The following is a 13,774-nucleotide window of genomic DNA, read 5'->3' as shown; positions in this document are numbered from 1 at the left end:
GACCTTATCACTTTTTATCTAGATTATTGCCATAGACTACCTTAGACTTTCTGCCTTTACCTTTCCTCTCTCTAGTACTTGCCTCCATAGTGGTCAAATGAATAGTTGGTCTTAATAGGGCTGAACATGACTTGTCATTCAGCTGCTTAGAGACCTTCAAATTCCACCAGAATAAAATTCCATCTCCTTCATCTGGAATGTAAAGCTCTTTATAATCTGACTTCTGCTTATTTTTCCAGGAACTGCAAGAGATCGAGTGCTGGATACAAATTTAGGATTTCTAAGACTTAAATTCATTCTCTCTTACCTACCAACTTTGTGATTTTGGGTAAGTCACTAAAACTCTTTCTGCTTCAATTTCCTCAATTTTAAAACAGAAAATAATAGAAACTACCTCCCAAGGTTGTTGTGAGGATCAAATGACATTTATAAAAGTACTTAGCACAGTGCTTTAATAAATGCTTGTTCACAAATGTATACCCTCAGCAAAAAATTTTGTATCTCTCTTTTGGGTCCTATCTTGATTATTCAGCTCCTTTATCCCTTAATCCAAGCTATCCTCCAAACCCTTCCTCACCTTGTAGAATCACTAGATTCTTGCAACAACACTTTTTTTTCCTTCCTGATTTTCCCATTTAGAAGTGCTCTGCCCTGAAATTACTTAAAAAAAAAAAAACCACACAAACAAACCCCATTTTATATTTATTTGTTTCTATTGCTTTTTCCCTTCCAAAAAGAGAAGTTAGAGGCAGTTAGGTGGCCCAGTGGATGGAGCTCTGGGCCTGGAATTAGGAAGGCCTGAGTTTAAATTTGACCTCAGATACTTCCTAGCTGTGTGACCCTGGGCAAGTCACTTAATGGCTATTTACCCCACTTTTCTCATGGATAAAAGGAGTGTAATATTAGCACCTACTTTGCAAGGTTATTATCAAGACCAAATGAAGTAATATTTATAAAGTAGTTAGTATAGTGCCTGATACATGTTAGGCACTTGTTGAGTGATTTGAACTTGATGAATGATTTGAACTTCACTTAGCAAACTTCATGGGGGTGGGAAGATCATAAGATCGTCAGGATTCCTGGTTTGAGATTGGCCTGGACTCTTGTGTACTTGACTGAGGTTCTTCCAAATGGTTTTCCTTGATGTGGAGTATCCTATCCTGGGTTCACCTTATCCACTAGCAGAGGGACTAGCCCTATGATGTTACACAACTTTCTAAGATTGATTCTCTAGGTGCCTTGATGCTTTAGCTTAAGGTTTTAGTCATTTAATTACCCTCTGCTCTGAACAATGAAGATTTAAGGGAAGATGGGCTGTTCAATGGATAGAGAATGGGTAAGAGATGAATTAAAAAGAAAGCAAGATGTCAGAAAAAGGAGCCAAACTGTTTGATATCCTAGGTGTTCATTGGATGCAAAAGAGCAAGGAAATTGAGTGGATAAAATATGAAAAATGAGGGAATTGTGGCTTAGTTATTTTTGGTCTCCTAGTGCTGCTGGAAGGGGATTTGGGACTTTTTCAGTGTAGAGAGATTCCAGAATGAAAATTCCTCCACAAATCAGATTGCCCCTCATCTGTAGCTTGCCATTTTAGAGAGCTGCCAGGGGGTATTGAAAGGTTAAGCTGCCCCGTGGTTACACACAATTGGTGTGTGTCAGATGACCGACTTGAACCCAAGTTTTCCTGACTGTGGAGCCAAGCTTTCTCTCCAGCACTTCAGACTTCCTTTCATGGCTAAGTTCTGGGGAATATTCAGTGCCATTCTTGACACCTCTTGAGATACCCTGAGTCTGCCTGGGCTGTCCCAGCTCCAGCCCATCCCCTGGCCCCTCCTCCCTGCCGGTCAGAGTCACACATGTGTTTTCCTGTTTTTCATTTCGGTCCCCCACCACCCCCGGCTTCCAGCTTCTCCTCAGAAGTTGGTGACTGCTGCAGCTTTAGCCCTCTCTCTAACCTGCCTTTCCCAGCACCTGTCCCCCCTTCCCTGCTGTCTGGGGTTTCTGTGGCCCCTTCTTTCCCTGCACCTGCCCCAGTATCACAGGACAGGTAAGAGGTGAGAGAGAGGGGGAAGTGGGAGACAAAGAAGATAGGGAGAAAGGAAGGGTGAAGCTTAAAAATAAGGGAGGACAACCCTACCCGAAGCTCCTCTGCAGGGTCCCCTGCAGGGATGTTAACCCCGCATATTAATGGGAACCCTGGGCCACAGGAGCAAAACATGTTTTGTATTTCATTTTAAAAATAGACCGTCTTTGTCAGCTACAGTAAGTCTAGAAAACAAAGTAGGTGGTGGGGGTGGAGCCGAGTTGCATGCTTAGGGGTTATGGGGGCTTTAGCCTGATGAGAAAGTGCATGTTTTCTATTTGCTTTCTGTTGTTATGGGAGGCAGTGCAAACCAGTTAGTGCCAGGAAACAGGGAGGCAGGGCACCCTGGTTCTCAGGGAGGAAGTGTGTCCTAACATTTACTCTGTGGGCTGGGAATCTAAGACTTGGGGGGTTTTGTCCTAGTTTTCCAGAGGAAGTGTGCTGCAGGGGTTAACCCTTGAGAATGGGCATTTGCTGCCAGCTCCACCATTCAGTGTATTTTGTGAGTCAGTAGGTTTTTATTACCCAACTTTATGGGGTCTCATTGCAATCTGGAATTTCCCTCATTCCCTATCCAAAAAAAGAAGTGACTGGTGCTTGTTTACGGCTTTGTCCCGAGCCCCCAAAATGGCCACGTTTCAGAGGCAGTTGGGCAGGAGCACACATGGTCTCCTTGGAGCCCCACGGTCATTCCGGGGAGCCTCAGGTGGGCTGGGATTGTGCTGCCTCCATCCAGGCGGCTTCAGGTGTCAGGAGCTGGGGAGGCAGCTTGAGAGACGGCCACAGTTGGTCATAGTGACCAAGTGACCTAGGGGAGAATGAATGCTAGATGCTGGGGCTCGGCTGGGCGGCTGTGTTCCCTGTGAGCGGTGCCTGAAGGCAGGGACCGGGGGTTTTCTCTCTAGCTGATTGACAGTGCTCCCTGGCTGGCTTGGTTTGTCCAATTTAGCACTAGAGCAAGTAGTAGATTCAATCTTTGCCGCTTCCTCGTGTGTCCGCTAGGGGATGTTGTATACTGCCATGGGGTTAGAGGTATGAAATTATCCTGCCAAGAGGTCCGAGGAAAAAGGGCTTGCTGCTTTTCCTTAGACATCAGCCTTGGTACATCTGTCTCCCCAGGTTTTCTCACATTTCCTTCTCCTTTATATAGCTCCACTCCATTACTGGATCTAGGGGATGCCTTTGCAGAGAGAATGGGAGGATTGCCAAGGATGGCAAGTGAACACAGCTCCTTGAAGACCGTGGTTCCCTTGGCAGGGCCTCTGTTTAGTTTTGGGTACTAGCACCTGCTCTTGAATCCTGCTTCAGCCGTCTGATACCTGAATGACTGGACAAGTTATTCCATCTTAAAGGGCTTTAGTAAAATGAAGGGGTTGAGGAAAGAGGATATCCAAGATCTCTTCCTTCTAGGCCTACCTGAGTTTTTCTATTTTGAGGATCTCCCAGAAAGTCTGCCTAAGAACTTTGAAAATTTATGGGTGAAAAGATATCTAATGAGGATTTTCATCACTATAATTTCTGAGTCTGTTTGCAATGAATGAGAATTAGTGTGACAAGGGACATAGAATTGTGGTTTAATAATAAGCAATATTAATATAGCACTTAATATGTGGCAGGCACTTTATAATTATTATCCCCATTTTAACAGATGAGTAAACTAAGGCAAACAGGGGCATAAGTCCAGGATCACAAAGCTAATAAAGGTCTGAGGCCATATTTGAACTAGTTCTTCCTGAATCCAGGCCTAGTGATATATTCCTGGAGCCATTTAGGGTGGGGTGAAGTTCTCTATGTTAATAAAAGAGATGGGGCAGTTGGAATGCATTTAAGGTTGGGTATCAATGTGGCATAAATTTCTGCTATTTTGGCTGAATTCTTATTTTTTAATCAAAGGAAATATTAGTAATGAACGTTTATATAGTGCCTTAAGGTTTGCAAAACACTTTTCAAATGTTATTTCATTTGATCTTCATAATAATTCTGGGTCATAGATGCTATTATTACCCCCATGTTACAGATGAAAAACTAAGGCAGAAAGAGGTTAAATAATTTTCCCAGAGAAACACAAACTAGTCAGTGTCTGGGGCTGTATTTAAATTCATTTTCTTGACTCCATATATAGAACTCTATCCAACTAGTAGCTTTATGATTACTATGTAATAATTGTGCAACTAAGATATTTATGTAAAATGATTTGTAAACTTTAAAGGTGCTATATAAATGCAATTGTTTTATTATTATTGTTATCATTTTGCATAAATTTCTAGGGCTTTGGAGGAAAGCACCAATAGGGTAAGAGGCATAGATTTTAGAATAGGAAGGGATCTTGGAAGTCACATATATAGTCCAATGTCCTCATTTCACAGAAGAGGAAACAGGCCCAGTGAGTTGAAGTGACTTGCCCACAGTTATATAGATAGGAAAGAGCATAAGTGGGATTTGAACCCGTTTTCTCAGTTCGCACAGAGTACAAGTTCCAACAACTATTTCAGTGGTGTCCTTGTTTACCTCAAATGTCTTGGTACGATTTTTTGAGATGGAGATTAAGGAATAGTTCAGGGTGAAAGGGCATTTGATCGGGGTGGGGTGGGGCAGGATGGGATCAGGGGGCCATTTCTTGAACTCGTTTGTAATGAGATGGCTTGTGACTCAGCTTTGGGGTAATGGTCTAAACTAGAGACAGCTTCAGTCAACAGAGGGGAAGTCAGCAGAGTTTTCCCTCTCGGTCTGAAGTATTGCAGTGGGAAGCAAACCACTTCACTGAGCAGTGTCACAGGGATCTAGCATTTCTGACACTTCCTCTAATATTTTTAGACTAAAAATCTCAAAAAGAACTTATGTTGCCACAAGCTTTTTCTGTTCAAAAACAAATTGTTGGGGGGCAAGAGAAGAACCAGGAGTAGAAGAAGGAATGACAGGGATAGACTTTATTTGCTGCCCTACTTTCTCCCACCCATGTTACTTACCTCTCTGTGACCAGACTAGGGACTGTATATTTTGGGGGGCAAGCGGAAGTGGCACCCTATTGCCTGCCCCTCCCCTTCACCGTTCTATCTCAGAACTGAGCTGACAAAGGAGATTCCTGAAGTCTTCTTATCTCAGAAAGTGCTGATTGAAGAGGTCCTAGCCAGCCCCTTTTGCAGATGTGAAGGGCCTGTGAACCTTGGACCTAGACTCTTGCTTAATACCAACTTCCCCCTTCCCCCTCCTCCTCTATTCCTTCATCTCCCCCATCTCCTCCCCCTTCTTGAGTTAAATCCATATGTGTTTGCCCAGTCTTTCTCTTTACCACAGGCTGAAAACTCCAAGAAAAGAGATCTAGGACCTCAGCTGGATCTTCCACACTACTGCTGCCAGAGGCTGCTATTTCTAGGATAAAAGTGTAAGTCTTACTTTCAGCCTTTTTCCTCTCCTGATTCCCTACTCATATTTCCTATTCTAAATACTTTCTGTCTTTACTCTTTAGCCCCATTTTCTCCCAATGTTCCCAGAGATCTCTCCACCTGTCTTCCCCTCAGCTGTCTGTCTCCTGCCTTGAGTATTTCCAGCTATGTGTTTCTCCCTCCAGCTGTCCCTCTTGCCTTTATGTCATTGCCTTCTTATTTCTCTTCTCCCCCTCCTCATCAGATTCAAATGAGTGCCTTTCTATTAATCGGTTTTGATGGGACTGCTGTGTGGGTTAGTGGAAGATCATTGGAGTTGCAGTAAGAGTGTCTTCTCCCCTATTTATTGTGCAAGCCCTATTTCTTTAACCTCTTAACCCCACTTTCTTAACATGAATCCTATTGTTTGAGAAGCGGTGTCCCCTAGGATTCTCTAGCTACCTCTGTTCATTTTTAGGTTTATCTCTCCTATTACTCAAACCCAGCTTTTCATATTTTAAAAGTAATGGGCTCCCTTGCTAGTGACAATCAATCAGTAAACATTTTTAAGTGCCTGCCTATGTGTCAGGCACTGTGCTATGTGCTGGACAGGAGTATGTGGACAGGGAAAAAGCCGCCGTCTTTGGACCTCTCTTGATGACAAAGGCTTGCATCTCTTACAGGTGATGAGTTAGCTGATTGGGGATATTCCCGCGTGGTGTGAATTCTGATTGCAAGGAATGTTCCTTGATACCACAGTGGCTTGTAGAGTTATGAGTGGAACTTCCATTTTATCAAGAGTGCCATGAAATCTGTACCATCCAGGGGCAGATCATCAAGGCTAGGGGACCTTCTTCCTTATGGAGACAGAAAGGGCTGTACATTAAATTGGTGCTTAATATTGTGCAATAGTCTGACGAATGTCTTGGCAGGACAGTTACACTTGTACCCAGCACTGGGTGAAGGGCTCCTATCCTAACAGCTGAAGGGATTATTATCATCATCTTTCTGTTTACTCACTTTTCAACATGAGATTCAGGAGAGTTCAACATTCTTTCTCTCTGTTGAATAATTTCTATGGCCTATTCTACAGGAAATTATGTGCCACAGTGTAAACAACACTGGTTTTGGAACTAAAGGACTTGCGTACGAGTTCTGGCTCCTGCTATTTATTACCTGTGTCACTTGAGCAAATAAAAGAACCTCCCTTGGACCTTAACTTTCTTCCTCTGTTTAAAAAAAAAAAGGAGAGTTAGCCAGATGACCTTTGAGGTGCTGTCTAGGTTTAAAGCTATAATCTTTATGGTGGATGAAATTGAGGTCTTCTTCTCTTCTGTGGAATGTATGCTCTTCGGGGACATGGCCTGCCTCTCGTTTATACCTTCTGTACTTGCGCACATAGTAGGAGCCTAAGAAATGGGTGCTAATTGATTGGTTCTATTCCCAAAAGATTCAGTCAAGCCAAGGTAGAGTCCATGTGGAGAACTGAGAGGGGGGTGGATAGGAGGTGGGAAGGGAAACTCCAGGGGTGGTGAAGAGGGCCATGCTGACCCTTTTGGCTTTTGTAAGGGGTCAGTCATATGTCCAATTCTTTCAGGACCATTTTCTTCCTTCCTCAGAGGGAGATGCAAGGGAGCTGGTGAAGAGTTTCTTTTTTTCCCTACAATGGTTGACAGCACCAAGTATGAAGTGGCTGCCCAGCATGATGAAGATGCCCCTTCCTTGGCCAATGGGCCCAGTTCAGGACCCGAACAGATGAAACTGAAGAAGGAGATCTCCCTGCTCAATGGGGTGTGCCTGATCGTGGGGAACATGATCGGCTCTGGTATCTTTGTTTCACCCAAAGGGGTCCTCATGTACAGTGCTTCCTTTGGTCTCTCTCTTGTTATCTGGGCTGTTGGGGGCCTCTTCTCGGTCTTTGGAGCCCTTTGCTATGCTGAACTGGGGACCACCATCAAGAAGTCTGGGGCTAGCTATGCCTACATTCTTGAAGCTTTTGGGGGCTTCATGGCCTTCATCCGACTCTGGACTTCCCTGCTTATCATTGAGCCCACCAGCCAGGCCATCATTGCCATCACCTTTGCCAACTACATGGTACAGCCGTTCTTCCCCAGCTGTTTTGCTCCATATGCTGCTGGACGCCTGCTTGCAGCTGCCTGCATCTGTGAGTACAGTTGGGGAAGGGGAATTTGGGGTGGAAGAGAGGGCTGTAGCAGGACTGGGACTGAGAGAATAGGGAAATGATGAGGGAGTAAGAAGTAGGATGGGAAGAATTATCCTTCTTACTGTTTACCTTTCCTCTTCCCTTCCCATGGAGAAGGAGTATGGTGGAGGGGGTATAATGCTTAATTTTACAATCAGAAAAACCTGAGTTCAAATTCTGCCTTTGATACTTAACTAGCTATCACTTTACTGCTCTGAATACCAGGTGGCTCTCTAACTCATATACTAAGAGAGAAGGTGTTTTTGACCTGGGATAGATAGAGTTTAGGATGGTCCAAGAACCTGAATAAACAAAAAACTCAAAACAAAACCCTACATTTTTATTTCAATATAAACTGATTTCCATTGTATTTTACTTTGATAAATTTAAAACAGTTCTGAAAAGGGGTTCATAGATTCACTAGGACTGTTCAAGAGATCAATGATAAACAAAACAAGATGAAGATTTGGTATAATAGATGGCTTGTGATCTGTTGTAAATCCTAGATCCCTGAAATTTATAAATCCTTTCCCAGTGGTACTGCTACTATAGCATCGACACTACATTGGGTGGGGGTAGGGGGGAAATTCCACTAATCTTTCTGTTCCTGACTCCCTATGCCTCTGAGAAATACCATCCTAGGCTGGGACATTTAAAATGCCTGGATACCTGGGACATTTCTTCCTCCCTGATCCCCTGTTGCTAGGAAGTGAAGAAATGGTGCCTTGTTTCGGACAGCTGCCATGGTTGACCTGGGAGGCAGGCAGGAATGCAAGGTTCTGCAGGACCATTATTGTTTCTGTCAGATCGGTCTCTTTTCTGTCCTTTTATCTGCTTCTTTTTTTAACTGTCCTATCCTATCCTTCCCATACTTCAAAGTTCTTTTTGTTTTTGCTTCTACCCAAAGTTTTGAGCTTTTCTTTGTTTGAATCTTATGGATGCACCTGTCTCCATGTATTTTTTTTGTCTCTGCCTGGGTATCCTCTGTATGTGGGTACAACAGCCAGAGTGTAGTTGAAGGACTGTGCCTTGTATTCTTAGGAGGGAATTCCTCCCCCCCCTCCCCCCCATAGTCTAAAGGACTTAGATGGGAATCCTTTGTTTCTTTTAGAAGAGAGGTGACAGTGGGGTTTACTAAAAGGAAAGTTCACTGGAGTATTTATTGGAATCCAGCTGGGAAGGTCATGGTTTTCAAGCTGGGAGGGAGTTTAAAGGTTATTGGATTCAATGCCTTCCTTTGCAGATGAGGAATCTGAAATTCTGACATGTAAAATGAGTTGCCTGCTGAAGGTCATATAGATAGATATAAGAGACAGAGCTAGGTTTCTAATGTAGATCCTCTGACTCAATGCTTTCCCTGCCTCAAATTCATGCATTTAACAAAGCTTCACTTTTTTGACATTGTCAAGGAATGAACCATCTCACTTAAATTTATTGTTCATATGACAGAAGGGCCCTTCAAAGCTCCCAATCATCTTGTTTTAATTTGAATATTCTAAAATGTGTTAAGAACCTTTTGCTTTTTGAGACACAGTATGCTGATCATGATGTCATTTTTTTTTCTTGATGATTCAGATTGTGATGGCACAAAATAGCTCCTGACTACTTGCTTCTTTGAATTCTTATATGACCTTTTTAGAGTTTTTTTTCCTGCCTGTTTCTTCTTGCTTCCAACCTTTCAGTTGTGACTTTTTGTTGCAGTCAGCATGCCTGGCTCTTGCGTCTACCAATTACCTAATAGAAAAGACTGGAGCACAGTCAAACCGGAGTAGTGGACAGAAGGGACAGAAAGAAAGGTGATTCTTGGGGGACAATTCTCTTGATGGGAAAGGTTGGTGTTTGAAGTGGGAAGAATCCTTTCTCCTCCAAGCTATTACTTTGCTTCTCTCATCTTGAGAAGTGAAATTCGTGGATTGTCCCTTTTAAAGTGCCTCTGGTAACTTCTCAAAATGAGCCTTGAACAGAAGAATATTAGTAACAACTGTCAATTATAGCGTACTTTAAGATTTGCCAAAGCACTTTTAGTCTGATATCCTTTGATACCTACGAAGTAGGCATTATAGATATTATGTTCATCATACACATGGAGAAACTAAGGCAGTTAAGTGGTGCAATGGACAGAGCACACGCTTTTTGAGTCAGGAGGATTTCAGTTCAAGTATGACCTCAGACACTTACTAGCTGTGTTATCCTGACTGGGCAAATCACTTAACCTCAATTGCCTCCAAAAAAACAAAAAACAAAAAAAAAAAAAAACTGAGGCTGAGAGAAATTGTAACTCATCTGTGGTCTTATGGGTCGTAAGACTGCAACTAAAATTGGATGTAAGCTAGGTTATCCTGATTCTAAGCCCAACATCCTAGAGTCTATATAGAGCAAAAATGCTGAACTCAAATAGAAACAGATTTCTGCAGGTCAGCCTCATTGTGATTTAGAAAACCATAAATTAATATTCTCAAACCACAAATTAGCATTATCTGTTTTTGTTATATTTTTATTTGTTATTAAACATTTCTCAATTAATCTTAATCTGGTTCAGAGCCTGAACAGTTTGACATCTCTGCTCTACAACTCATTCTAGAACAAAACTAAGAACTCCAAAGGGAGGTCAGAGTCATTATTGGTACCACCATCCATCCAATGACCCTGAGTGGAGCCAGGGACCATAATGCCTTAGCAGTAATCCCTATCATTGGCATGGTATAATAACTACTGAGAGCTGTCAGCTTCTATGTCTTCTTCTGGTGGGATTCAAAGCAACCCTTTTATTTTTAGGAAGTAGAAAGAATAGTAGAATTCTTCCTAATTTACAGAAGAAGAAGCTGCTCTCTGGAGAAAAGGGAGCAATGGAACAAATGCTAAATTTGCAGTTAGAAGTCCTGTGTTTAAATCCTATCTCTTATCATTTATTACCTGTGTGACATAAAACAAATTATTTAACTTCCCTGAACCTCAGTTTCCTTAGCTATAAAATGAAAAGACTGGACCACAAAATTTCCTTCTGACTCTTAAGTCAATGGTATTATGGTCTTGAACTCTGTGAGCCAGGTGCAGAAGCCAAGTAGAGTTCAGGTGACTGGGTACCTAAATTCTTTGTCCTTTTCTTAGCTGACTTTCTGGCTGTCTCTTTGGTAGCAGTCAGGCAGCCCCACACCTGTTACACCTTGCTCACTGTGCTTAGTTTAAATGTGTCAATCTCTCCAGATTTTGCTGCTCTCTTTCTTGAATGCCTTTTCACTACAAGTGCCTTGTTTCCCACCTGTACCAGTCAGCCCACTTTTATTCAGTTCCCACTGTGTAAGGGTGCTTTAAGAATTTTTGCAACCTCCTTTGAAGAGAGATCTCAGGTTGATGAATCAGGATTCACATGGAAGTGTTGTCCCTTCTGTTTGGGACACCAGTGTCCGGATCACTTCATAGCATCTGGGAGACTGAAACACTCTTGGTGCTCAGTTCCATTAGCATCACAGAATTAAGGTCATCAGGGATCCTTGAGGTCATCTAATCTTGCCTACTTATTTTACAAATGAGGACACTGAGGCTCAGAAAGTTTGAGAGACTTGCCCACAAGCACAATGGCAGAAATCATCAGAGGTGTAGGACATGAAATTAGGCTTTTGATTCCAGACCCAATTTTCCACTGGACTATTTTTAAGGGGGAAGCCTGGCTTCTTAGGAGCAATGCAGCTGAATTCAGTTCAGTAAGAGGACTGAACAGGACTGTTAGAGACTATGCCCTGGCCCCTCTGAGCTCCATGCTCCGGGGGAATTTGGGCATGTGCTGTCATGCAGTTTTACCTTGTACCAGAACCACTGACCTCATGTACACAAGACTAATGAGGCAGAACAGCTGCCTCATGGGGCCCCCAACTGGCCTCTGCCCTTTGAACTGGCCTCCACCGAGAAGCCAGTTACCTTTTCCAGGAGTGTTCTCAGAAGAATTTTCTCATGTGTTGAAAAACTGGGTAACCAGAGGTAAGTGAGGAAGGTTAAATTCTATATCCCATATTGAACCAGACTAACTAGTTTTGATTAGATTAGAGATAAGCTGACCCAGGAGCCTTGGATTCTGTTTAGTGGTGCATCTGGGTTTAGGTGAGGAAAAATTCTGCAGCCACAGATCTACTTTGTTCCCAAAGGTTTAGGGACCACCATTTAAGTGCTTGGACTTCAGCACTCTCTCTTTGTGTCTCTCTCTGTCTCTCTCTCTGTCTCTGTCTCTGTCTCTTGTCTCTCTCTGTTTCGCTCTGTCTGTCTGTCTCTGTCTCTGTCTGTCTCTGTCTTTGGCTCTGTCTCTGTCTCTGTCTCTCTCTCTTTGTCTCTTTCTCTCTCTCTCTCTCTCTCTCTCTCTCTCTCTCTCTCTCACACACACACACACACACAAATTGACTTCTAGGTTGCCCTAGAAAATCCCCAAATGTCACTAGCATTGACATTAGAATTAGAAATAGAGGGTGTCATCCTCCAAAGGGATTTTTTGGATGAAGGCTTCAAGGGTCAGTGAGTGGGTGGAGAAGGTGGGATAGAATGGCACAATGTTTTAGGCAGATCGAATCATAGATTTAGAGCGGGAAGAGACTGAGGGGTACTCCATTCTGACTACCTCCATTTTACAGATGAGGAATCTGAAGCCTAGAAGGTCATACAAGATCATGCAGGTGACAGAGATAGGATCTGAAATAGGATCTGATCCTCTAGATGCCAAATATGGGGCTTTTCATATTGTATCGATTCTCCTCAAAACTCGTCTTTGAGTTTTTTTCCTTTTCCTTTTCCTTTTTTTTTTTTTTTTTTTTGTTAGTTCTGTTTTTTTAAAAGAAATGATTGAAAGTCTCTTACTTCACTGAAGCTCTATCTCCTCCCCTGAAGAATGATGCTGAATCTCACTGGGTAGTAATTCTTGGTTGTAACCCTAGGTCTTTTGCCTTCTGGAATATGGAATTCTAGGCCCTCTGATCCTTTATTGCAGAAACTGCCAGATCCTGGGTAAACCTGACTGTTGCTCCTTGATATCTGAATTGTTTTTGTCTGGCAGCTTGGCAGTATTTTTTCTTTGAGACTATAGTTCTGAAGTTTTGGAACAATGTTCCTTGGGGTTTTCCTTGTGGGATCTCTTTCTGAAGGTGATGGATAGATTTGTTCAATGACTATTTCCCTCTCTGTTTCTAGAATAGTAGAGCAGTTTTCCTTGGTAATCTCTTGAAAAATATCATCCAGGCTCTTTTTTTGGTCATATCCTTCAGGTAGACCAATAATTTTTAAATTATCTTTTTTGGATCTATTTTCTAGGTCAGCTGTTTTTCCAGTGAAGTATTTTACATTTTCTTCTATTTTTGTCATTTTTTTTTTTTTAGTTTGTTTGACTGATTCTTGATATCTCATAGTAATTAGTTTCCATTTGCCTTGTTCTAGTTTTTAATGTATGATTTTCTTCAGTTAGCTTTTGTATTTCTTTTTTCCATTTGATTAATTCTACTTTCGAAGATAATGTTTTCTTTCTTTCTTTTTTTTTTTTTTTTGCATTTGCCCAGTTGTAGCTTTTGAGGAATTGTCTTCCTTTTCCAAGCTGTTGACTCTCTCATATACCTCATTTATTATCTCATTTTTTCTTCTACCTCTCTTATTTGCTTTTTAAAGTATTTTATGAGCACTTCCAAGAAGCCTCTTTGGGCTTGAGATCAATTCACATCACTCTTCAAGATTTCCTCTGTGGATATTTTGTCCACCTCTGAGTTGGTGTTTTGATCTTCCCTGTCACTGTAGTAGCTTTTTATGGTCAAGGGTCTTTTCTGTTTCTTGCTCATTTTCTTTCCTTTCCTTTTTGTAGTTCCTCTTTTGTGACTTTTATGGTTGAGCTCTTCTCCTGGGGTAAAGGGGATGCTGTCCCAAGTTTCCTGTACAGCTCTGAGCTTTGACTTTGATTAAAAAGCCCCTTCTGTTTGCAGGGGGTAGCTTTGTCTGCTCTTTCTAAGAAACAGCTGGGTTTCTCAGAATTTGTCTTCTGAGCTGGGACTGGAGGCTGCCCCACTAGTTTGTTCCACCACTGAGCCAGGACTGAGTGTGATGACCATGTTAGCACTCTCGATACCTTAGGATCAGCCGGAGTCAGGATAAACAAAAATCCTC

At 42.3% G+C, this 13,774-nt stretch overlaps 1 protein-coding gene across 5 annotated transcripts in view; it reads left to right on the top strand.

Annotated features, from left to right (window-relative positions):
- The window catches only part of SLC7A7 (solute carrier family 7 member 7), a 58,189-nt gene that overhangs the window by 31,573 nt on the left and 12,842 nt on the right, over window positions 1-13,774 (top strand). For 2 of the 5 annotated variants that reach the window (XM_031955023.1, XM_031955022.1), the window contains exons 2-4: window positions 240-328; window positions 5,378-5,465; window positions 7,065-7,609. In XM_031955023.1, the coding sequence (XP_031810883.1) occupies window positions 7,111-7,609 (499 nt within the window). In that variant the 5' untranslated portion in view covers window positions 240-328; window positions 5,378-5,465; window positions 7,065-7,110. Of the gene's footprint in view, window positions 1-239; window positions 329-1,867; window positions 2,055-5,377; window positions 5,466-7,042; window positions 7,610-13,774 lie in introns of those variants that run through there. The other 3 variants (XM_003755829.4, XM_023499224.2, XM_023499217.2) reach the window with 3 other exon arrangements.

The sequence above is a fragment of the Sarcophilus harrisii genome, chromosome 2 (genome assembly GCF_902635505.1).
Source record: "Sarcophilus harrisii chromosome 2, mSarHar1.11, whole genome shotgun sequence".
NCBI lineage: Eukaryota > Metazoa > Chordata > Mammalia > Dasyuromorphia > Dasyuridae > Sarcophilus > Sarcophilus harrisii.
This window is presented reverse-complemented; position numbering and strand designations above follow the sequence as displayed.